The sequence below is a fragment of the Moschus berezovskii genome, chromosome 18, assembly GCF_049115385.1.
Source record: "Moschus berezovskii isolate FMDL1 chromosome 18, NW_MosBer_1.0, whole genome shotgun sequence".
NCBI classification, from domain to species: Eukaryota; Metazoa; Chordata; class Mammalia; order Artiodactyla; family Moschidae; genus Moschus; species Moschus berezovskii.
Genome location: NC_142477.1, coordinates 67,691,474 through 67,717,303, shown reverse-complemented (window position 1 = coordinate 67,717,303; position 25,830 = coordinate 67,691,474). Strand labels below are relative to the sequence as shown.

Sequence of the window (25,830 nt, the reverse complement as noted above, 5' to 3'; positions counted from 1 at the left end):
TTTTCACTGCAGAGGATGCGGGTTTGATCCCTGATCGGGAAACTAAGATCCCAGAAGCCATGATGCACGGCCAAAAAGTAATTACTATTTAACGTCTGGCTTCATGCGTCCCTATAACTGTTCCATCTGCTTGTCAGGAAGAGCTCCCCTCCCTTTCTGCTTCCTCTCCATCTCTCTCTCTCCCCGAATCCCTTCTCTTTTTCCTTCTCTTCCTCCCTCCCACCCCCTCACTTTCTTTACAACTTTAAAAGAAATACATTTATTTCCTAGAATTTAAACAAGATAGAGGTGAACAAAGTAAAATGTGAAAAATCCCTCTCCACCTCATCTCTTGACAAACCCAAACCTTAAGTTATCAATTGTTTGATTTGTATATTTTAACTTTTTCCTCTATATATTTCAAACTAGTCCATACACTACACATTCATATTGCTTTTTTTCTTACTGAACAGATAAGACAGCCTTCCATTTCTGTGAGCATGGCTGTCTGTGTGAAAGATGACATGCAATCCTAAAAACAGCCCAGTTTTTTTGTGGTTGACCTAAGATCTAACCAGCAACTTCTTTGCATGTGGTAGGTACATGACAAGTATGTTAAATAAAATGAGCCAAAGCACACTGCAAATCCAACTACTAGATTACAGGAAATACAGGAAGTAGAGAAACATGTTAAATGACACCAGAAAAACATTCAGCCAAACCCAGGGGAGGAAGTTTTATAGGACAGACAACACGGCTCCTTTCATGAGAAAGTGACAAGAAAAAGTCAGGGAGGAGGAAATCTGTAAACTAAAAATCTTGAGATATCAACCAAATGTAATGTACGGGCCTTGTTTGCATCCTACTTCCAATCAGTAAAGGGAGTAAACAGCAAAGAGAGAGGGGATGTGGGCATTTGAACACTGCCTCAGATATTTTATATGATTGAGGAATTACTGCTAATTCTCTTTAGGAGGCAGAATAATACTATGGTCATGTTTTTAAAAAATATTCTTGCATTTTACAGTCATATGCTAAAATATCAACAAGTGACATTATACAATATCTGAGATTTGCTTTAAAATAATCTAGTTATTTTTATTTCTGGGGAAAGGTACTTGGCAAATCATATCTTAGTATTTTGGATAATAAAACAATATTAAGAAACTATTTTAAAATTATATAATTAAAATATTTCAGTGTCATCAGGGCTTTCTTGCTTGAATAAATTCTGGAGCATTCTTATTTAGGAAGTGAGTGAGTGAAGTCGCTCAGTCGTGTCCGACTCTTTGCAACCCCATGGACTGTAGCCTACAAGGCTCCTCTGTCCATGGAATTTTCCAGGCAAGAGTACTGGAGTGGGATGCCATTTCCTTCTCCATATTTAGGAAGGAGAAAGAACAAAACTGAAGGTTCTGCTCTGGGAAGGTGATGCTTCAGTTTTGTCTTAAAAAAAAAAATTACAAGCAAAAAATATTTATCTACTTACTTAGGGAACCACTTGGCATGTTCCTTCCAGGGATCATCATCGTCTTCCCAATTTCCTAAACATCCACCACAGGAAAAGCACTGGACAGTGTCACGTTTACCTACATAGGAAGCAAGACACTTAGACTGCCTGGCAATAGGACCATGGGATCGTCCAGAAGGGGTGTCTCTGGAAGCTGACTGCCCTGGGCACAGATGAGATGGGCTCCATCACGTCTGCTTATTCACACTCTCATCTGGTTGAATCCCCATCCACAGTCCCACTGCCCTCAGACACCATTTCTGAAGCCCGAACCTCACCTTTTAGCAGTGGCTATACTTCACAGAACCCCAAGCTGCTGAACTCAACATGCCCACCGAAGCAGTGGGAAAGCAGAGGAACCCTGTGCTCGTGAAGTAAAGCACAAAAGACCTAAGCTGCAGCATTGCTATGAAATTTCTGTGGAAACTGGGGCACAGTTTTTTCCACTTTTGAGATGTATGGTCGACAAGTATATTTTTCTTTTTTGACAACTGTTTTTAGGGGAATTACAAAAGGATCAGCTTTCAAAACTAAGAAGAAAACTAACTTGTGGCTTAGGCATTTTGAGATGTAAATGGTACACAAACTGGTAGGCAAATCAAAGTCAAACTACAAACTCCAACCGTTGTGACCATGACAGAAGGATGTGATTTTTCTGCATTTTCTCTGCTTCAGTCTCCTGGTCAATTAGGACATTAACTATAATATCTTGAAGAAATAAGTGATCAGTGCACTGTGACATCTGGGGAATCCTATACTAGAAATCTTTTAAATTTTCTTCTTTACATCCAACTTGGGTAACACTATCAATATGAATTTCTTCAAGCTTCTGCTGTTAATTAACAATAATAGTAGCAACATATCATATATCCAACATATGAAAGTGTTGGTTGTTCAGTCATGTCCAAGTCTTTGCGACCCCATGGCCTGTAGCCTCCCAGGCTCCTCTGTCCATGGGATTCTCCAGGCACGAATACTGGAGTGGGTTGCCATTTCCTTCTCCAGAGGATCTTCCTGACCCAGGGATCAAATCTGGTCTCCCGCAATGCAGGCAGATTCTTACCGTCTGAGCCACCAGGGAAGCATGTACTGTGTGTCAAGCAATGTGCAGTGTACCTGAGATGTATTTAAATATTTTCTTTTTTAAAACTTTTTATTTTATATTGGAGTACAGTCACTCCCTTGGTGGCTCAGATGGTAAAGAATCCGCCTGCAATGCAGGAGACCTGGGTTTGATTCCCGGGTCGAGAAGAGCCCCTGGAGGAGGGAACCCACTCCAGTATTCTTGCCTGGAGAATCCCATGGACAGAGGAGCCTGGCAGGCTACAGTCCATGGGGTCGCAAAGAGTCAGACATGACTGAGTGACCAAGCACAGCACACAGTCGATTAACAATGTTGTGATAGTTTCAGGTGGACAGCAAAGGGACTCAGCCATACATATACAAGTATTCATTCTTCCGCAAACTCCCCTCCCATCCAGGCTGCCACATAACATTGAGCAGAGTTCCCTGTGCTGTACAGTAGGTCTTTCTTGGCTATCCTTAGGCACACTTCTTAAACTCTTTGGGCCTCAGTGACATTAGCTGTGAAGTGCAGGAAAGGACAAGTGTGTTGGATTGGTGTAAGTGCTTGCTCCATGCCTGGTGGTGGTGGTGGGCCTAGCATCAGGTAGCTGCTCAGTAAACGATAGTCGGATGTATTAATCAGGATTCTCACTCAGATCTCTCATGACATTTATGGCGTGGCTAGGACAACTCAGTGTACAATTTACTTCAGTATTCTTGCCTGGAGAACTCCGTGGACAGAAGAGACTGGTGGGCCCCTGTCCACAGGGTCACAAAGAGGTGGACATGACTGAGTGACTGAGCACACACACAGTTTTCTGAAATGCAACTTGACATATGTTATAATTAAACTTGAGGTTAAACACACACACACATCAAAACCCTCCACACTGCAGCAATTAAAAGAACAATCATTTAAGAATTTTAAAGAATCAGAGAACAATCATTTAAGAGCAGTGAAAGGAGGATGGTTTAGAAGGAGACTAGGGTCAGGCTGACCGCAAAGTTTATTTTCAGGGCCTTAGAAACCCAGTCAAGTATTATCTAACGTCCAAAATTTTAGAAAAAGTCACTTTCTTATTTTGCATATATTTTTGGTAAACTGACATGTTGTATTAAAGCTAAAGTAAAATTACTGAAGTTGAATCTTGAGAAAATAGATGTACCTAGTATGACATGTTGACCAAGTGAGGAAAGATTTACAAAATATTGCAACTGAACCTAAACTTAATTGCAGTGAAATATTTCAGAAAATGATTTCAAATTACCTGTAAAGACAAAGCCAGCAGCTGAGAGCTCCCTCGGGGACGTCCCTTGGGCATAAAATGGCCAGTTCTTGAAGGATTTGAGTCTGGCTTTCTCTTCTTGGTACCTTGCTTTGTTGTCCCTCCGCAACGTGTGCTCTGGATTCTGAACCCTTATATCATACTTGGCAATGTTACCAGTATCTTTACCCAGAAGGAACTCACAGTCTGGATGGAACTTCTTGTGGTGTTCCATGGGGGGACTCTGGAGGCTAGTACCAAAGAGGATTAAGCTACAGCAGAAGCACTGAATGCCAGATTTTGTGCCAGTGAAATAAAACCCAGCCTCTGCCATCTCCTGGGGCGTCCACGAGCTGAAGGTGTTATAGGCCACAAAAGTCTTTAACCTTTTTGCCTCACTACGCATTCGTGAATTAAAGCCTCTTTGCATTTTTTCTCTGTCTTTGTGTTCTTCTACTTCCTTTACATACTGAAGTGCATTTATACCTAGAAAAGCAGACATCTCTGGGAGCAGAGCATAATCAAACTGTGAAATCCTCTCCTCAGGGGCTTTCTCCTGGGTGGCCATTTTCTGAAAAGGGAAAACAGAGGTTCATGAACATCGTCACTTGGTTTACTAGTCCTGAGATTTGTTTAAACCCTTTTCCTTTCTTTTGTTTTTTTTGCTGGTTACACCATATTTCTTTTTAATTGCAGGATAATTGCTTTACAATGTTGTGCTATTTTCCGATGTACAACAACAGACTGTAGCCCACCAGTCTCTTCTGTCCATGGGATTTCCAGGCAAGAATACTGGAGCGGATTGCCATTTCCTTCTCCAGGGGATCTTCCTGACCGAGGAATCGAACCTGGGTCTTCTGCATTGAAGGCAGATTCTTTACCATGTGAGCCACCAGGGAAGCCCATACAACAATGTGAATACATCTCCTCCCTCTAGAGCTTCCCTTCCCTTCCACCCCACCTCCCCATCCCATCCCTCCAGGTCATCACAGAGCAGCAAGCGGAGCTCCCTGTGCTCTACAGCAGCCTCTCAATAGCTACCTACTTTACACATGGTAGTGTATATATGTCAATGCAACTCTCAGTTCGTCCCACCCTCCCCTTCCCCTGCTGTGTTTCAACCCTTTACTCTTATTTTTTCTCCAGAATTACATTGCTCTTCTGCTTATAATTTAGTCTAATTCAGAGAAAATATGCTAGGAGATCCGTAACAGTGGACCTTTATCCTGCCTTCAACAATAAGGTCACCTATGGAGTCCAAGTAGTTGGAGGCTCCCTTATCACAGCATTAATTGTCACTTAAGAAAGGATAGATTAGGGGAAATCTGTGGTGCTGGAGAAGACTCTTGAGAGTCCCTTGGACTGCAAGGAGATCCAACCAGTCCATTCTAAAGGAGATCAATCCTGGATGTTCACTGGAAGGACTGATGCTAAAGCTGAAACTCCCAATACTTTGGCCACCTCATGCAATGAGTTGACTCACTGGAAAAAGAGTCTGATGCTGGGAGGGATTGGGGGTGGGAGGAGACGGGGACAACAGAGAATGAGGTGGCTGGATGGCATCACCGACTCGATGGACATGAGTTTGAGTGAACTCCGGGAGTTGATGATGGACAGGGAGGCCTGGCGTGCTGTGATTCATGGGGTCGCAAAGAGTCGGACACGACTAAGTGACTGAACTGAACTGATTTCATCACATAACAAGTTCAAAGTCACACGCTTGCATTCTCAACATTTCAGGAATCAACAAAGTAATTCGTCTAATGCCTACAGGTGGAGTTGGATAGTTCTATGTGTCCAGCTTTGCTGTGTGTGCCGTGCCTTAATCAGGCCCAGCTGATTTGGAATTTGCCCATCTACCCACATTTCTGCAGAAGCTGCAGCTCACTGAAGATCTTGTTTAAGCCCAAGCATGCCCTTCATCTGGCAGTACTCAGTGTAAAGAAAAGAACTCCTTTGTCTTTAAGACGTTAAGTCCATTTCAGCAGTGGTTCCTCGGGAAGCTCTCATCAGTCGCAAGGTTACTGGGCTTTTTGACTGAAGAGCGCCTTCATTTCAGTTTGTGTCTTCACGCGCTCTCCCTGTAGAATTCCTTTAGCAGTTAGCAGATAAGGGTCACTTTCCAGCCAAAAGAAGTATCTGCGCAACTGCAACTCTCCCTTTGGTGTCAAGTTCCTTCCCTTTACAGAAGAAACCGGCCAAAGCCTGGTGGACTTGGCAGCCTAGGGCTCTTCCTTAGTACTTTCCCTAGTACTTTCATAGTACTTTCATTTTTGCCAAAGCAGCCCAGACCATGAAAAGGCGGAGAAAGGTTTAGAACCACTGATACCGGGCTGGCTGCTGAGGCCTGCCTTGCTTGCCTCACTGTTTTTGACTGAATTCCCCTCTCTCTGAATTTGTTTTAACCTATTTAAATGCTTCTGCTGGCTCTGGATCTAACACCTTTAAATTCCATTGCTGGGGGTGGTGGGGAGGAGAGGGGGAAAAATTAGGAATTTGGGATTAACAGATACATGCTGTGCTGTGTTGTGTTGAGTCACTCAGGTGTGTCTGACTGTGACTCCATGGACAGCGGTCCACCAGGTTCCTCTGTCCATGGGATTCTCCAGGCAAGAATACTGGAGTGGGTTGCCATTCTCTCCTCCAGGGGATCTTCCTGACCCAGGGATCAAACCCAGGTCTCCCGCATTGCAAGTTAATTCTTTAGTCTTAAGCCACCAGGAAAGCCCAAGAATACAGGAGTGGGTAGCCTATCCCTTCGCCAGGGGATCTTTCCAACCCAGGAATCGAACTGAGGTCTTCTGCATTGCAGGCAGATTCTTTACCAGCTGAGCTATCAGGAAAGCCCATAAATCAACTATACTTCAATTTTTAAAAATAGCAAAAAATAAAAATAAAAATCTACTGGTATACTTTTCCCCCCATGAATAATTATAGTACTAGAGAAAATTGAAATCAAGATGCCTTCATCAGCCAACCTGGCATCAATGGTTCGAGGTAGTTCTTCCACTTTTTTTCTCCTAAACAAAGCCTGAGCCAGCATTTAAATAATCAAGTCAAAAACTGTTCCCATAATCCCACCATTCGCAGGGCCAGCTTCAGCAAGTATAGAGGGTCAGATGACAGAAAAAACTCACAAGCCTCTACATAGTATACTTACATCAGACTTTAATAAAGTTAAAAGATACGATACAAAAATAAAAACAAAAGACAGGCAAATATCAGACTCCAGGTCTCAGACTCCGGGCCCAGCTTCAGGAGCCTTTCTCCGTTATACAGTCCACACTTCATTTTAGGTAATGAACCACCTAGATACGTGCTAGGAACCTGTCTCAGGGAAACCACTCTCTCACCTAAGGAGGGATATTCTATGCTGCTTCGGTCATGCAGCCCAAAGTAGGACACCTGACTTGTCTCCAACAAGCTGGAATGGGTTGTCCTTATCCTCTCAGATTCTAGCACAGAGCTACATTCATCAGTAGCTAGTATGTTTCACTTAGGTTTGGCCAATAGACAATACCATAGCTCCAGGCCTCCCTGGAGATACATAATCACAGGGTGGCAACAAACTAACTGGAATCACTCCTGCACTTCTACAAGGTCCAGGTGTCAGTTTTGCTAGTCCCAGGGCCTTTTTGGGGAGATCTCCAAGACCCTCTCCAGGTTTCATGCTCTTTAACTGCAGTGCCAAGAGTTGTGCTACTAGTGCTGCTGCTGGAAAGGATTTAAGTCCCCATCTGTATGACTCCAGTGCCTGTCCTTTTGCCTCCAAAGAGAGAAACAAGAGTAAAAGAAGTAAGAGGGTCATAAGTAGAAAAGTACTTTTGCCAGAGATGGTAATTTACTTACCTAGAAGTTTATCCAGAGTCCCAGCTGAATGGAAGGAGAATGCAGAGAGTAAAGACAACTATTCTCTTTGTCCTTTTAATGGGAAGCAGCGAGAACACATGTGAGGAATTAACACCCAGAGCAAGTTGCAATTTCCTGAGAAATCACCAGTAACTTCTCTAGGGTCCTGAGTCAGCAGGGTTAGTCAGGACTCCAGTTCACTTCACTTTAGTTCAGTTGCTCAGTCGTGTCCGACTCTTTGCGACCCCGTGAATCACAGCACGCCAGGCCTCCCTGTCTATCACCAACTCCCGGAGTTCACTCAAACTCATGTCCATCGAGTCGGTGATGCCATCCAGCCATCTCATTCTCTGTTGTCCCCTTCTCCTCATGCCCCCAATCCCTCCCAGCATCAGAGTCTTTTCCAGTGAATCAACTCTTCGCATGAGGTGGCCAAAGAATTGGAGCTTCAGCTTTAGCATCAGTCCTTCCAGTGAACACCCAGGACTGATCTCCTTCAGAATGGACTGGTTGGATCTCCTTGCAGTCCAAGGGACTCTCAAGAGTCTTCTCCAACACCACAGTTCAAAACCATCAATTCTTCAGCAATCAGCTTTCTTCACAGTCCAACTCTCACATCCATATATGATTATTGAAAAAACCAGAGCCTTGACTAGACGGACCATTGTTGGCAAAGTAATGTCTCTGCTTTTTAATGTGTTATCTAGGTTGGTCATAACTTTCCTTCCAAGGAGTAAGCGTCTTTTAATTTCATGGCTGCAATCAGCATCCGCAGTGATTTTGGAGCCCAAAAAAATAAAGTCTGACACTGTTTCCACTGTTTCCCCATCTATTTCCCATGAAGTGATGGGACCAGATGCCATGATCTTTGTTTTTTGAATGTTGAGCTTCAAGCCAACTTTTTCACTCTCCTCTTTCATCAAGAGGCTCTTTAGTTCCTCTTCACTTTCTGCCATAAGGGTGGTGTCATCTGCATATCTGAGGTTATTGATATTTCTCCCGGCAATCTTGATTCCAGCTTGTGCTTCTTCCAGCCCAGCGTTCCTCATGATGTACTCTGCATATAAGTTAAATAAGCAGGATGACAATATACAGCCTTGACGTACTCCTTTTCCACTTTGGAACCAGTCTGTTGTTCTATGTTCAGTTCTAACTGTTGCTTCCTGACCTGCATACAGGTTTCTGAAGAGGCAGGTCAGGTGGTCTGGTATTCCCAGCTCTTTCAGAATCTTCCACAGTTTATTGTGATCCACACAGTCAAATGCTTTGGCATAGTCAATAAAGCAGAAATAGATGTTCTTCTGGAACTCTCTTGCTTTCTCCATGATTCAGCAGATGTTGGCAATTTGATCTCCGGTTCCTCTGCCTTTTCTAAAACCAGCTTGAACATCTGGAAGTTCATGGTTCACATATTGCTAAAGCCTGGCTTGGAGAATTTTGAGCATGACTTTACTAGCGTGTGCTGCTGCTGAGTGTGAGGTGAGTGCAATTGTGTGGTAGTTTGAGCATTCTTTGGCATTGCCTTTCTTTGGGACTCCAAAGGCCTCACAAAACCAAGTCCCACAACAGAAGTATTTTAAGTAATTTAAGTCTGATTAATGTTTCAGCTGCTAGTACATACATGTCTTTATTTCTTTGGTGTTAGTTTCCATCTTTCCTGTATCTTTTTAGGGTTTTCTCTTTTATCCATGGGTTATAAAATCTCAAAGTTATTGTGTCTTGGTGTGGGTCTTTCTACATTTACTGAACCCAGTGGACTTGTTTCAAGCTGAATGTGTGGGCCTCCCACCAGTCCCAGGAAATTATCTTCTATAAGTTCTTTGGTAATTTCCTACTGCCTACTATTCTATTTTCACTCTTTCTGGTATTCCCATTATTCAGATGGGAATTTATCACCAAAGTTCCTTTATTTTTTTGCTCACATATTCTTTCCGTCCTTTGGCTGCACTTTCTGGGAGACTTCCTCTTCAGCATCTTCCAACTTTCCAGTAGTAATTCTAAATTCAGCAATTACACTTTCAATTTCCCACAGCTCTTTTCTGTTGTCTGTTTCTTTCACGAGATCTAATTTTCCTAGCCAACATAATTTTTTTTTAATCTCTCCTGCAATACTGTCAAATGACAAAACTAAAACAAGTTTGTTGCTCTTTAGTCAAAGGAGAAGAATCTGTGGACTGGAGGAGCACAGTGTCTCATGGCAATGGAGTGCTGCTCCAAAGGGAAGGGCCGGGGTGGGTGGGGGGAGAGTAAAGGCAGGTTTTATAGGGAAGAGGCATGATTGGCCAGGAGGTCAGGGATTCATTAAAGGGTAGCATGTCCTGTTTTCTAGAGGCAGGAAAACTAGGTAAAGCTGAGTTGGGGGGATTGTGATTGGCGTATACTAGGTTTCATTGACAGGCGTTTCCTTTAAGTGCTGGCTGGCCTGGATTTAGATGTGTGACTTGCTCCAGGCCACTGAGGCGTCCCTATTTTGTGGGTGTGATGTTCGAATTATCTTTATCAGTACTAATCCAAATAGAGTTCATCTGTTTCCTGAATGATCTGCTTCCTCCAAGGCAAATTACTATTTACCTTTACGTGAGATTTTTCACATTACCAGCTTTCCTCAAACGTGTACAGAAGCATGGTTTTCAATTCATGTTTGAAAACTGGGCTACTGAAACACTGATCGATCAAAATTCTGGTTAAAGAATCTGATTAAAAGCCTCGTGAGTGTGATCTGAACTTTATGGAGGGACACTGAGGAGCTAAGACTTGCCTAGGAGAAGCCCTCACCTTCAGAGAAACACCTCAGAAAATGATTTCAAGTCAGTTGTAAAGTCAGAGATAGCAGCTGAAAACTCATCTGAGGAACATAAAAAGACCAGTTTTTGAAGGATTCTTTGCTTGGGGATGCCCAGGTCCCACACTAGCTCCTCTAAGTCAGTTTATTCCATTTTTTTTTAGAAAAGAAGAATCCACTAATATTTTGCCTTAGCGATAACACCTTCATGGTAAACAGTCTGACGGTGGGGCAGACGGAGCTGGCAGTCTCTCAGAGATTTTTCAGTTCATCCCTTGGTTTTCCTGCCCGCCTTCTTAGCTGGCATTCTGGGCCACCTGCTGCTCCAGGGTTCTGTAAAAGGTACACAGCTGTTACATGTGTATTCAGCCTGTGGGCTCTGTCAGTCTGCTTCACTGGTTACTACTATACTATCTGAGTTTCCATCTTCCAAAAATTTGTTAAAATATTCTGTGTGCTGATGGTCCCCTACTGCTTTCTTAATTTTTCTGGGTTTATAGTTTCAAAAATCGTTTCAATAATATTATGCATAATAACTAAAGTTTGTTTAGCACCTACTACTTGCCAGGCACAGTTCAAAGCACCTTCAGTTCAATTCAGTCGCTCAGTCGTGTCCGACTCTCCGCGACCCCATGAATCACAGCACGCCAGGCCTCCCTGTCCATCACCAACTCCCGGAGTTCACTCAAACTCATGTCCATCGAGTTGGTGATGCCATCCAGCCATCTCATTCTCTGTCGTCCCCGTCTCCTCCCACCCCCAATCCCTCCCAGCATCAGACTCTTTTTCAGTGCCTTAGATATGTCCATTCAATCCCTTTAACAGTCCAAATGAAGTAGCTATTTTTATCTCCATTTTACAGATGAGGAAACCCAGGCATACAGGGGTTCTGATTGGTCAGTCTGGCAATGGAGTTTACACTTTTAACCACTGTGCCACGAAGCCTGCATATTAAGAAAAGGCAGGTGTCCCACTCCATTCGGTAGTTCAGCCAGTTGCTGAGTTAGACAGGCAAACTGTTACCAGCCTCACTGGCAGGTGAGCTCTTCTGGCCAAGCCGTGGCTCCACAAGGCCATCTATTCAACCTAGAAGCAATCGTTGTTAAATAGCTGACTCCTCCTAACTTCGTATTAACACATAATAACATTACAATGACAGTGCTTCCCTGGTACATCCAGCTGCTTCAGGACCAACAATTCTTTCTACAGAAGTTCAAGAGGTCAGGGGGAAGGAACTCTCCACATTGCCGACCCTTCTGCTGATAAAATCTTGCCCATCAACCTACTTCTCACCTATAATGTTATATACACCAATGCACACCATATTTATTTTAGCACCTTGTAGATTTTGTTACCCTTATGAATTTTTTTTTTTACTATTCTATTTTCTAAATGTTTATTGATGATATATAGGACTCCTGGTCTACTTTTAACATCTGACTGTAAATATTCTTGAATTTTCTAAGTAGATATTTGTATTATCTGAATATTATGATAGTTTTGTCTTGGCATCATTTTGTTTTCTTTTTGAATCAAGTATATCCTTTTATATCCTTTAATACAATGTTGCTTAATAACAGTGATAATAGATATCTTATGGCAGGAATTCTAAAGTTTGAAGATAATCTAGTAGATAACCTTTATCAGTTGAAAGAGCTTCTCTTTTACTCCTAGTGACAGGAAAAACATGTGCACAGTCTTAACTGGAAAAAGATATACATACCACCTCTACAAAGCAGAAAGGGGGAAAAAAATCTTCAAAGAAAGAAAATGTGGGTAGCCAAAAAACAGACACAAATGTCCACTACACAATCTAAAAAGAGAATCTGACGTTTTGAGTTTTTAAATAATACATTTTCCATGCTTTTTTTTAACCAAAACATGCAAACACATCTAGAGAGCAGTATCATTTAGCCATTTTAGGGCACAGGCATGTATCTCATTGTGGCTTTAACTTAATGACTTAATTACCTATTCATATATTTCCTTTGATAAGGTGATCAAATCTCTTGCCCATTTCTTAATTACTTTTTGGTTGCGTCAGGTCTTCCTTGCTGTTCGTGGGCTTTTCCTAGTTGCAGAGAGCGGGGGTTACTCTAGTTGCGGCATGTGGGCTTCTTAACTGTGGCTTAAGAACTGGTTTCTCTTGTTGGGGAGCACGGGCTGTAGGTGCACAGGCTTCAGGAGTTGTGGCTCATGAGCCTAGTTGCTCAGTGGCATGTGGGATCTTCCTAGACCAGGGATTGAACCTGAGTTTCCTCCATTGGCAGACCGATTCTCATCCACTGTACCACCAGGGAAGTCCCTGCCCATTTTTAAGTTGCGTTGTTTAGTAGAAGGGTTCTGGGGTGGTGCTTGACAGTACTGCTGTCCTCATGGTAGAATGAGCTCGCCAAAGTAGCTGCCACCAGCATCTCTGTCCCCAGGGAGTGAGTGGAAATGTGGGCGTGCACAGCCACACCTGTGAGGGAAAGCCAGTGACGTCAAGGCTGGCTGTGATCTGTGGAGCATCCTGTCACGCGGGGATAGGCACAAAACTGAATTTTTCTACCAAGCATCTGGGCACTTGTTTTTAGCCATGGTCCCTGGGTCTTGGCTGAATGAAAGTGGTCAGTCTTGGTGGAAAACTGATAGACCACATGGGACAGGGTCATGCCAACTTTCCAGATGCCAAGTGTAGATGCTATTTAAACAGTCACCTGGATCTGAGTAAGAAGGTTTAGCTTGTGGGGTTCCTCACTGTTGACTTACATGTTTGGTGAGATTTCCACAGCAACCAGTCTCCTTCAGCAGATCTGACACTAAAGGGCATGGCCTCTGGATTGAAATGTTTTAAGTTTTAAAGTAATACTATTTTCAATGCCTTTTTTTAACCAAAACATGCATACACACCTAGAGAGCAGTATAATTTAGCCATTTTAGGGCATAGGTTTGTATCTCATTTAATGACTTAACTGGCTATTCATATATTTCTTTTTTTAAGGCCTCTGGATCTTGACGATCTTGCCATTCTCCACCTGCTTTCAAGGCGTGCATCAGTACAGAAGCCAGGTAGGCAGCTGGGCACCCTGTCAGCACTCTCTTCTTGTGTGGGAGCCTGAGCAAGAATCCCTTGTCTGTGCAAACGTGTACAGACATTACTGGCAGGCCTGTGGTCCTGTCACAAGAGGTGGAATCTGTCCTTGTGGCTGCTGCTAGTCTGCGAGCTTGTGCCTCAGGGTGTTTCACTTCTGTACAGGAGGCCATGGCAAAGAATGAGCCAAGCTGGGAAAGCTGTGCTTTTCAGATGAGAGGATAAAAGATATCATGACAAGAAATATCAAATATTCCTGAAGCTGGCTGAACACCAGAAAGAGTATGCAACAATCAAGAACGGAGGTCTAACAAAGCCTGGAGGTGCTAATGCCAGATTTTATTTCATTGCACTGGGGACATTGGTCATTGTAGCATATATTGAGGACCCTTAGACATCATTTCATGATTTCTGTACTGTCTTTCAATTTAAAAAAAACCTGGGACATGTGCAGTCAGAATAAACAGTAAGAATAAGATAAATAGGTCATTTACCTTTTATTATTGAACTGCAAGAATTGTTTATATATTTTAGACACTAGTCCTGTTACATGTTTGCACTGTAAACATATTCTCCCCACCTAAGAACTCTTTTTGCTTTCTTAATGGAGTATTCCAAAGCAGATGTTTTAAATTTTGATGAAGTCTGACTTTAATTTTCTCCTTTTAAGATAGATGCTTTTTGTGTCCTAAGAAATCATCACCTACTCTTAAGGTTGTGATGATGTTCTAAAAATTAACATTTGTGTGGTTTTAAAAAATTAGATGTCAACATTTAAAACTTAGGGAATTCACTTAAAAGTCCAGTATTTCAGTTTCTATTTAAATATTAAAATATACAGTCTGAGAGAAACTACATTTTCAGAAATAAAAAATAGGTTGGAGCTGAGTAATAGTTACCTCCTTTGAAAAAACTTTTTTCTTCCGGACTAGGTAACAGATGCCCATGTATAAAACTCAAAAGGTACAAAAAGGTGTGCTGAGAAGACTACATCTCTCTATCCCTGCTCCAAGCATCCAGAGGCTGCCTCCTGCAGAAGGAACCAGTCCTTTTCAGACGCTTACCACTTTGCATTAACCTGGCTCCTTCTCAAGTATTTACATAACCTGCCCGGTCCCCTCAGGCATCTGAATTTGCACCAGAGCCCATTTCACAGCCTCTCTTCTGCATTCCCACGCACTTGGCAAACCATCAGCATTGTCACAGGGACCTCTTTACAGGTCTGCCTCTAGGCTGGGAGGGTCACAGGGCCGCAAGGTCGGGGTTTGTCTCCTCTTCTTGGCATCTATATCCAGACACCCAGGGTCTCATCAGACAGACAGCAGATGTACGAGGTTTGCCGTGTGAACTAATGGATAAATGAACAAATTGTGCATTACTTCCTGTGCCCTGGCCTGAGGTGTGACTCAAGTAACAATTCAGTCAGGTGAAATCAAGAATTTACATCCCATAAGGACTCCATCTATGTCCCCAGCCCACCGTGTAACTAGAACAGAATTGGAACACATGGAAAGAAACTGACGACTCTCCTATTCTTACAGAACTGGACCCAAAGGAGTAGCAGGACACTCTGAGGCTACTTCTCAGAAGCGTGACGATCTCCTATTCTTCCTTACTGTAGGCCCTAGGGACTCACGGTTCTGGCCTTTTTCCTAAACCCTCACCCACTACAGACAAGGGAATTCCACTGCCCCACTTCCCAAGGGCTGGTTATACCACCCTTTCATCATTCATGAAGGCATTTCATGTTGTAAGTGTACTGATCGTTACAGAGATGTAGACAGCTGAACACAGAGAGGACCACAAACGAGGAATTTCACAAAGTAACTGAGAAACCTTACAAAACGCTTACAGTTCCTCTTCCCTACGGCCATTCTGAGCAACAGTGAAAGTCACTCAGTCACGTCCGACTCTTTGTGACCCCGTGGACTACACAGTACATGGAATTCCCCAGGCCAGAATATTGGAGTGGGTTCCCATGCCCTCCTTCAGGGAATTTTCCCAACCCAGGGATCGAACCCAGGGGCTCCCACATTGCAGGCGGATTCTTTACCAGCTGAGCCACAAGGGAAGCCCAAGAATACTGGAGTGGGTAGCCTATCCCGTCTCCAGTGGATTTTCCTGATCCAGGAATCGAACTGGGGTCTCCTGCATTGTAGGTGGATTCTTTACCAACTGAGCTATCAGGGAAGCCACCTCTGAGCAGCAGAATCCCTGTTTTCCCCCTCACTGTTTCAAAATAAGTTAGTGTTTCCATTGTGACATGTACTCAGATATACAATGAGTCAACTTGTGCTCCTCAAATACAAGACTTAACATGCTTTTAACCAATTCCTTATCTTCTTCAGCCTCCACATAGTACTGCCATCTTCACCTTGTAGTTACCCTAGGGCAAACAAGGTCACAACAAAATAGAAACAGCACACATTCTGCCACATATAGTTGAAACATATTGTTTACACTATGACCCAAATAAATGAAAAAGCAATTTTACTACAGTTCATCTTCAACCTCCAGCTCCATACCCATGACTTTATTTGATGGACATGATTGCTTTCAGGTCCTTAACTAATAACTAACATTAGTTACTTTACTTTCATTTGTCTCCCCACAACTTCCCAGGATTCCATAAATTTTACTATTTTTGAAGACTAAACTATATAAAAATATTTTAAAATAATTCTTACTCTCATCCATTGTTCTATAGTTTCCTATGTATTCTTCCAGTGTTTCCTTTTATTTATTTTTAAACTTTATTTTTTTGGCTGCACAGTGTAGCTTGTGAGATCTTAGTTCCCCAACCAGGGATCGAACCGGTGCCCGCTGCACTGGAAGCACAGAGTCCTAACCACTCGGCCGCCAGGGAATCCCCTTATTTTTTTTTAAAGACTTGTTTATATTTTGGCTGTCGTGGGTCTCAGTTGCTGTGCACAGGCTTTCTCTAGTTGCTGTGTGCAGGCTTCTCATTGTGGAGGCTTCTTTTGTTGAGGAGCACAGGCTCCAGGCCTGTGGGCTGCATTAGCTGCGGCTCCTGGGCTCTGGAGTGCAGGCTCAGTAGCTGTGGTGCATGGGCTCAGCTGCTCCAAGGCATGTGGGATCTTCCCGATCCAGGGATCGAACCATTACACCACCAGGGAGGCCCCCCAATCCCCTCATTAAAAACAACAACAAAAAACAGCTTTCGTGACATATACTTCACCTACCATACAACTTAACCTATTCAAAGTGTGCAATTCGGGGGGAGGGAACAAGACGGCGGAGGAATAGGACAGCGAGACCACTCTCTTCCCCACAAATTCATCAAGAGAACATTTGAATGCGGAGTAAAGTCCACAAAGTATGCAATTCAATGGTTTTTGGTACATTCACAGAATTTAACAATCATCACCACAATCAATCTTACAACATTTTCATCAGTCCATACTCATTAACAATCACTCTTGCCCCAAGCTGTCTGTAGTATTCCCCTGTGATCTTTATTTCTGTGATGTCCAAAGTGATGTTTCCTCTTTCACTCTTGATTTGAGTAATTTGAGTCCTCTTTTTCTCTTGGTCAGCTTAGCAAAATATTTGTCAACTGGCTGGACTAACTTTTGGTTTCATTGATTTCCTCTATTGCTGTCCACTGCTTCTTCTTGCAAATACAAATATATATTCTTATTTTTCTTTTTTTCCTTACATGGCAGGTAGCATATTATATATATCCTGAACACTAGTATATTCTGAAGGGTATACTTTTGGAAGAAGGAAAATGATCCTCAACAGATCTAAGATATAAGAATAAATCAAGAGCCAAGAAAGTGGTAAATATGTGATAAAATCATAATAAACACTAACTGGTTAAAGCAAATATAAATGTCTAGTGAAACACCAAAAGAAATATACAGTGGTAATAATATATAAGGAAGGAAGGAGGTAAATGAGGGTAAATATATTATCTGTGGAGAGGGCAAAGGTACAAGTTAACTTTAGGTCTGATGTTACGTAGGAGTATTGGAAGCAATGCTTCCTCAGATTCTCTTGGCCACTTCCTTCTTTCCAACGTGCTGCCTTCCTCCATCTCTGCACCACTGCTGCCTTTGTCCAGCTTCCTGAGCTGGCTGGAGTCCATACTGAAGTGAACCAAGCCTATCTGACTTTACAGAATTGGCTGCAATGCATTACCACTGACTTTAGCTCAGTTCAGTTCAGTCGCTCAGTCATGTCCGACTCTTTGCAACCCCATGGACTACAGGCACGCCAGGCTTCCTTGTCCATTACCAACTCCGGGAGCTTGCTCAAACTCATGTTTGAGTCATCCAACTATCTCATCCTCTGTCGTCCCCTTCTCCTCCTGCCTTCAATCTTTCCCAGCATCAGGGTCTTTTCAAATGAATCAGTTCTTTGCATCAGGTGGCCAAAGTATTGGAGTTTCAGCTTCAGCATCAATCCTTCCAATGAATATTCAGGACTGATTTCCTTTAGGATGGACTGGTTTGATTTCCTTGCAGTCCAAGGGACTCTCAAGAGTCTTTTCCAACACCACAGTTCAAAACCATCAATTCTTCAGGGCTCAACTTTATGGTCCAACTCTCACATCAATACATGACTACTAGAAAAACCACTGCTTTAACTATATGGACCTTTGTTGTCAAAGTAATGTCTCTGCTTTTTAATATGCTGTCTAGGCTGGTCATAGCTTTTTTACAAGGAGCAAGCCTCTTTTAATTTCATAGCTGCAGTCACCAGCTGCAGTGATCTTGAAGCCCAAGAAAATAAAGTCTGGTCGTCACTCTTTCCACTGTTCCCCCATCTATTTGCCATGAAGTGATGGGACTGGATGCCATGATCTTACTTTTCTGAATGTTGAGTTTTAAGCCAGCTTTTTCACTCTCCTCTTTCATTTCCATCAAGAGGCTCTTTAGTTCCTCTTTCCTTTCTGCCATAAGGGTGGTATCATCTGCATATCTGAGGTTACTGATATTTCTCCCAGCAATCTTGATTCCAGCTTGTGCTCCATTCAGCCCAGCATTTCTCATGATGTACTCCACATATAAGCTAAATAAGCAGGGTGACAATATACAGCCTTGACGTACTCCTATCCCAATTTGGAACCAGTCTGCTGTTCCATGTCCAGTTCTCACTGTTGCTTCCTAACCTGTATACAGATTTCTCAGAAGGCAGGTCAGGTGGTCTGGTATTCCCATCTCTTTCAGAATTTTCTGCAGTTTGTTGTGATCCACACAGTCAAAGGCTTTGGCATAGTCAATGAAGCAGAAGTAGATGTTTTTCTGGAATTCTCTTGCTTTTTTATGATCAAACAGATGTTGGCAATTTGATCTCTGGTCCCTCTTTCTTTTCTAAATCCAGCTTGAACATCTGGAAGTTCTCAGTTAACGTACTGTTGAAGACTAGCTTAGAGAATTTTGAGCATGACTTTCCTAGCATGTGAGATGAGTGCAATTGTGCAGTAGTTAGAATATTCTTTGGCATTGCCTTTCTTTGGGATTGGAAAGACAACTGACCTTTTCCAGTCCTGTGGCCACTGCTGAGTCTTCCAAATATGCTGGTATACTGAGGGCAGCACTTTCACAGCATTATCTTTCAGGATTTGAAATAGTTCAACTGGAATTCCATCACCTCTGCTAGTTCTATTTGCAGTGATGCTTCCTAAGGCCCACTTGACTTCGCACTCCAGGATGTCTGGCTCTAGGTGAGTGATCACACCATTGTGGTTATCTGGGTCATTAAGATCTTTTTTGTATAGTTCTTCTGTGTCTTCTTGCCACCTCTTCTTAATATCTTCTGCTTCTGTTAGGTTCATACCATTTCTGTCCTTTATTGTGTCCATCTTTGCATGAAAATTGCCTTGGTATCTCTAATTTTCTTGAAGAGATCTCTAGTCTTTCCCATTCTATTGTTTTCCTCTCTTTCTTTGCACTGATCACTGAGGAAGGCTTTCTTATCTCTGCTATTCTTTGGAACTCTGTATTCTGATGGATATATCTCTCCTTTTCTGCCTTTCACTTCTTTTTTCTCAGGTATTTGTAAGGCCTCCTCAGACAACCATTTTGCCTTTTTCCATTTCTTTTTCTTGGGGATGATTTTGATCACAGCCTCCTGTACAATGTTACGAACCTCCTTCCATAGTTCTTCAAGCACTCTATCAGATCTAATCCCTTGAATCTATTTGTCACTTTCACTGTATTGTTGTAAGGTATTTGATTTAGGTCATACCTGAATGGTCTAGTGGCTTTCCCTACTTTCTTCAATGTAAGTCTACACTTTGCAAAAAGGAGTTCATGATCTGAGCCTCAGTCAGTTCCTGGTCTTTTTTCTGCTGACTCTGTAGAGCTTCTCCATCTCTGGCTGCAAAGAATAGAATCAATCTGATTTCAGTATTGACCATCTGGTGATGTCTATATGTAGAGTCATCTCTTGTGTTGTTGGAAGAGGGTGTCTGCTATGACCAGTGCGTTCTCTTGAAAAAACTCTATTAGCCTTTGCCCTGCTTCATTTTGTACTCTAAGGACAAACTTGCCTGTTACTCCAGGTATCTCTTGACTTCCTACCTTTGCATTCCAGTCCCCCATAATGAAAAGGACATCTTTTATTGGTATTAGTTCTAGAAGGTCTTGTAGGTCATCACAGAACCATTCAACTTCAGCTTCTCTGGTATTAGTGGTTGGGGCATAGTCTTAGATTACTGTGATATTAAATGGTTTGCCTTGGAAACAAACAGAGGTCATTCTGTTGTTTTTGAGATTGCATCCAAGTACTGCATTTCAGACTCCTTTGTTGACTACAAGGGTTACTCCATTTCTTCCAAGGGATTCTTACCTACAGTAGTAGATGTAACGGTCATCTGGATTAAATTCACCCCTTCCAGTCCATTTTAGTTCTCTGATTCCTAAAATGTCAATGTTCACTCTTGCCATCCCCTGTTCCACCACCTCCAATTTACCTTGATTCTTGGACCTAACATTCCAGGTTCCTATGCAATACTGCTCTTTACAGCGTCAGACTTTCCTTGCATCTCCAGTCACATTCACAACTGGGTGGTGTTTTTGCTTTGGCTTAGCCTCTTCTTTCCTGAGCTATTTCTCCACTCTTCTCCAGTAGCATATTAGGCACCTACTGACCTGGGGAGTTCATCTTTCAGTATCGTATCTTTTTGCCTTCTCATACTGTTTACGGGGTTCTCAAGGCAAGAATACTGAAGTGGTTTGCTGTTCCCTTCTCCAGCGGACCATGTTTTTTCAGAACTCTCCACTATGACCTGTCTGTCTTGAGTGGCCCTCACAGCATGGCTCACAGTTTCAGTGAGTTAGACAAGGCTGTGGTCCATGTGATCAGTTTGCTTAGTTTTCTGATGTGGTTTTCATTCTGCCTACCCTCTGAAGGGTAAGAGGCTTATGGAAGCTTCCTGATGAGAGAGACTGGCTATGGGGGAATCTGAGACTTGCTCTGATGGGCAGGGCCATGGTCAGTTCAGTTTAGTTCAGTTGCTCAGTCATGTCCAACTCTTTGTGACCCCAGGGACTACAGCACTCCAGCATTCCAAGTCCATCACCAACTCCGAGAGCTTGCTTAGACTCATGTCCATTGAGTCAGTTATGCCTTTCAACCATCTCATCCTCTGTCATCGCCTTCTCCTCCTGCCTTCAATCATGCTCAGTAACTCCTTAATTTTCTGTTGATGGGTGGGGCTGACTGACTTCCTTAGCAATTACCAAAGGACAAAGAATCTGCCTGCAATTCTGCCTGCAATGTGGCAAACCTGGGTTCGATCCCTGGGTTGGGAAAATCCCTGGAGTAGGAAATGGCAACCCACGCTAGTATTCTTGCCTGGAGAATCCCCATGGACAGAGAAGTCTGGCGGGCTGCAGTGCATGGGGTTGCAAAGAGTTGGATAAGACTGAATGACTAAGCACAAAGGACCAGACGACGCTGCACTGTGTGGCAGACCTTGGCCAATGGGAAACGGGAGAAGTTAGACACCTACATTACTCTTCCTTCCCCCCTCTGATGGACTGCACAGAGGGGCAGCTCCTCCTTATAAATCTTCTGGAGACGTCCCAAACTCTTAAGTGAACACACTTGCTGGGAGACTCCTATGATTTTTCACAGCTCGTCATCAAGTCTGGCCACCATGATAACATATTGTTTATCCTTGTCTCACTTTTCCTTTTTTTCCTTTTCTTTACATCCCTGATCTACACCTCTCAAATAAAGTAACAACACTTTCACCTTTGCTGGAGTTTCTACTTTCCAGAGGACCCAAGTTAAGGATTTATGTGTACTACAATTTCTAGGATAACCACTAAAAGAATAAAAATAAAGCATACAATTTCCAAACTAGTTCAGGAAAACACAGAATGGTACAAAACAAGCAATCCAAAAAAAAAAAAAAAAAGGCAAAAAAAGAAGAGAAAAATGAAGACAGAATAACTGAAGCAAATAGCATGAAGTAGGATGGTAGATTTAAACCAAACTATATCAGTAGGCATATTAAATATAAATGGATTGAATGTTTCAGTTAAAAGACTGTCAGGCATAATAAAAAGAATATGAAGCAAAATGTATGCATTCTAAAGTATTTAAAATAAGTCTAATTTTCATAATTAATTTTAAGTCTCAAGGAGTTTTCTAATCAAACAACAGAACTCAGAAAGACATACTGCTCACAAAGGTCTCTAATGCTGAAATAGTTTCCTTCATTTTCATAGTATATTGTGGTGTTCCACGAGGGAAATTAAGGCCAGAACTAACAGTGTTATCAGATCGTCATTTTTATTTCTATAATCTTAAACAAGCTAGGATTTTCTCTATAATTTTGAGACTGGAAATTCCTCCTTAAGCCTAACTAAAATATTCACCTTAACCATGTCAATTATACTAATAAAACCCAAAAGAGATAAAGAGATAGATAAAACTGGCCCAAAAGGCACTCCATATCCCTTTTATAGATATTATAGTGTGGGTGTGTGTCTAATGTATTCCAAAGTAACTTTTCAAGAGGTGCCTACTCACACCCTTTCTTTTAATTCAAGTAGAGGGAGATAGGATACTCTGATTATGTTAAAGGCATCTCTTTCAAGCCACTGATACCTCTTGTGGACAGAGCAGAAGGAAGGAAGTTGGCAGTTACCTGGTTACCTACAGCTGAAATCTATTTGCTAGTAAAGAACCATTTGGGTCTAGGCAGAGAGTATGACTCTTGGGAGAAAGATCTGTACTTATGTCTAATTATGTCTATTAGTAAGTGTGTGCACACATGTGCTGTTAAAAATGCATATTTCTTCTAATAGCCTATAAGGGAAAAGAATCTGAAAAATAATATATATATGTATGCATGTATAACTGAAAAAAAAAAAAAAGCATATTCCTGGGCTCCCCCCAAGACCTATTGAATAGACTCTTCAGGATGGGATTACACTGTATTTACTGATAATCTTCTTCACTAAGACTTATTATTTATAAAATCATGAATATCATAATGAAACTCAATCTAGAGTGACCAAAGTTTGTAAATGTAAAATAAACTTACTTTGCTATGGAAATCTGATTCACTCTCAAAAGGGTACACCCTAAATAGAGTTCTGCCTTTCTGCCTACAACAGTACCCCTTGTTGAACCTGAAACACAGACCTCATCACACATTCTCACCTACGTTCTTCTGACGATCCAGAGTAGGAAAGTTGAGGAGGATTAAGTTAAACAATTCTTGGGTAGGAACCTTAGTGAGGCTAACAAGGATAGTTCATTAACAAACCACCAAAATGGTGGTATTAGGTAGACTCCATGAAGCGAAAACTTAACCAATCATTATAGAGGACGCTTTAAAGCAACAGGTTTCTGAAACCAGATTTTGCTTTCAAACTGTTCTTCATATTTTAACTGGACTTTCTACTAAAGAATCATTTTATTTACGGTTGCAAATTTCTTTTTAACACATTCAATAAGTATTACATGCTGGAATCAAATACCTGAAGGAACTGGAATCTTATGGATACAGCCAGGACAACAATGGAGAGAATCATGAACAAAAACATCACAGTCCACACAGAACACGTTCTGGCACACACTGCACACATAGACCTGCAATGAAAAGAAGGAGGCCTGAATTTAAACGGGAGTTTCCAAACGTTAAGTACAGCACAGCCAGAAGACTTGCAGGTTGCTTTGCTCTTTCATACACCTATCGCTTTTCCCCACTCACCTACCTGCTTTTTTAGTGCCGATGTACTATATATTCTCAAATTTACAGAAATTAATTCTTTCCAAAATATTATTCCTTAGAAATGAAGGAATAATATTCTTTCTGAGTCCTTAAAGTCCCTTGAATTATAGGATACTCTCGATTTACTTCATTTTAAGTAATTATTTGTGGAAGACACATGAACTTGAAATTAGTGCTAGTTTTGAATACTTCGCTACGTTACTGGAGTGATTCAATTAAAAAGAGAAGCACAAAAGTTTTAACAGAAATTTGTCATACCTAGGGAATTACAAAAGTTATGCTCCTCTTTTAATTAAACCACTAAAGAATAAGGAAAAAGACAAATATATATAAAATATATAAATTATTTTAATTTTTATTCTTGTCATATTTATATAATAAACAATAAAAATAAAATAAGAAAAAAGAATAATAATATTCTATCAATACTAGTGCCTTGGGGTGAAACTTCCAGGGCAACATCATACACAGATTCAAAAATCATCAAGTCTCAAACAGCACAGAAGTAACGATGCTGTATCCTTAAAAAGGATCAAATGAGTCAAAAAGTGATTCTAGTGAGGATGCAACTAATGATGTCAGAAAGGCATGTAACGCTTCATAAAATTGTTTTTCTTTTTTTAATGGTTTTCTTTCAGCCATGCCTCACAGCTGATGGGAATCTCAGTTCCCTGACCAGGGACTGAAGATGGGCCACGGCAGTGAAAGCACCGACTACCAACCACCAGACCACCAGAGAATTCCAAATAAAACAGTCTTATGAAATGTTGACAGTAAAATAAAACAAGCAATCCTTTCTACTAGTATTTTATATAATCTATAAAATATAGTTTTAAATATGGATATGTAACTAAAATAAAACTAAACAGTGACCTCTCTTATTTGCAACTATATATAAGTTGATATGTTCAAATTGGCCCCTGTTAACATTTTAAAAAATATTTTTCAGTGCCTCAATGGGGAGAATATCCTTAAGATCTGTGACCATCATAAATGGTAATTTCAAAATGACTTATGAGAGCCTAAAGTAAAATAAAGTAAAAAAGTAGAAAATGAGAGCCTAAAGTTAAAGCAAAAAAAAAAAAAAGAGAGAAAAAACTTTTTAGTACTTTCAAACTAAATGCAGTTTAGCTTGCAAACTGAAGACAAAGTACTAAAACATCCTTATAGCAAAATTAGAATGCAGAATTACAAAACAACTGTAATAGCTCCCATTTAATCTCCACCTACTGCTATACTTCTGAGGAATAACCTGATTTGAGCTTCGTCTTCAACAATCTACTGAAAACTTACAATACCTTTTCCTCAATATTTATTGTACAATACTTAATATTTACAAAGCACATGAACTTACATGTTGGTCTTTCAATTCTCCCTGACAGGCATAACAAAATCTGAAAAAGAAAGTTTAAGAATCATTTTGTTAAGAATTTACTCATTAAAATAGCTCAGGAAAATCTCAATAACAAGAATTCTCTAATTAGAAAGTACAGTTGGCCCTTGAACAACAGGCAGTTTAGGGGTGTCAACCCCCAAGGTTAAAAATCTCAGTGTAACTTTACAGTTGGCTCTCTGGCCCTCTGACCCTCCGTATTTGCAGTTTCACTTAGAGGATTTAACCAGCTATGGAACACACAGTACTGTAGTATGTATTTAAGGAAAAAAACTGCATGTAAGTGGACCCTTGTATTTCAAATCCATGCTGTTCAAAGGTCAACTGCAATTATCTTTGGGTAAGATTTTTAGGAGAAACAATTAAGAATACCAGTAATTTAAGAAAATTCCACATTATAACCCAAGGTTATCTGACAGCTTAAAATTTTCCTTAAACAAATTTTTTTCATCAAGGTTAAATATGAGTATGCTTTCTCAACTGTGATTCTAGAGAAAACAATTTTCATGACTATTTTTCAACTTTCCCAAAGACAGCAGACAGCTGAAATAACTCCAGATGAACAGAGAGAGGTTAATTTATGGCAAAAATGGATGCCTAAGGGCTTAATTTTCAAGGAATGGTTTAAAGAACTAAAAGTTCTCAAAACTTATTACAAAAAAGAGCAGTTCCCTCCCTACCCACCTCCCACT

The 25,830-nt window shown here is 41.4% G+C and overlaps 2 protein-coding genes across 8 annotated transcripts in view; both read right to left on the bottom strand.

Moving 5' to 3' along the window:
- Window positions 1-9,718, bottom strand: part of NAIP (NLR family apoptosis inhibitory protein) — a 43,573-nt gene extending 33,855 nt beyond the window's left edge. Inside the window, 3 exon segments of the mRNA XM_088827744.1 lie at window positions 1,469-1,568; window positions 3,823-4,390; window positions 7,669-9,718. Of these exon segments, the coding sequence (XP_088683870.1) occupies window positions 1,469-1,568; window positions 3,823-4,387 (665 nt within the window). The 5' untranslated portion in view covers window positions 4,388-4,390; window positions 7,669-9,718.
- A 199-nt stretch (window positions 9,719-9,917) lies between these two features.
- GTF2H2C (GTF2H2 family member C) overlaps window positions 9,918-25,830 on the bottom strand; it is a 35,024-nt gene continuing 19,111 nt past the window's right edge. For 4 of the 7 annotated variants that reach the window (XM_055421902.2, XM_055421903.2, XM_055421904.2 and 1 more), the window contains 3 exons: window positions 25,100-25,139; window positions 23,492-23,603; window positions 16,647-19,871 (listed from right to left, as the gene is read on the bottom strand). In XM_055421902.2, the coding sequence (XP_055277877.1) occupies window positions 19,771-19,871; window positions 23,492-23,603; window positions 25,100-25,139 (253 nt within the window). In that variant the 3' untranslated portion in view covers window positions 16,647-19,770. The other 3 variants (XM_055421905.2, XM_055421906.2, XM_088827745.1) reach the window with 3 other exon arrangements.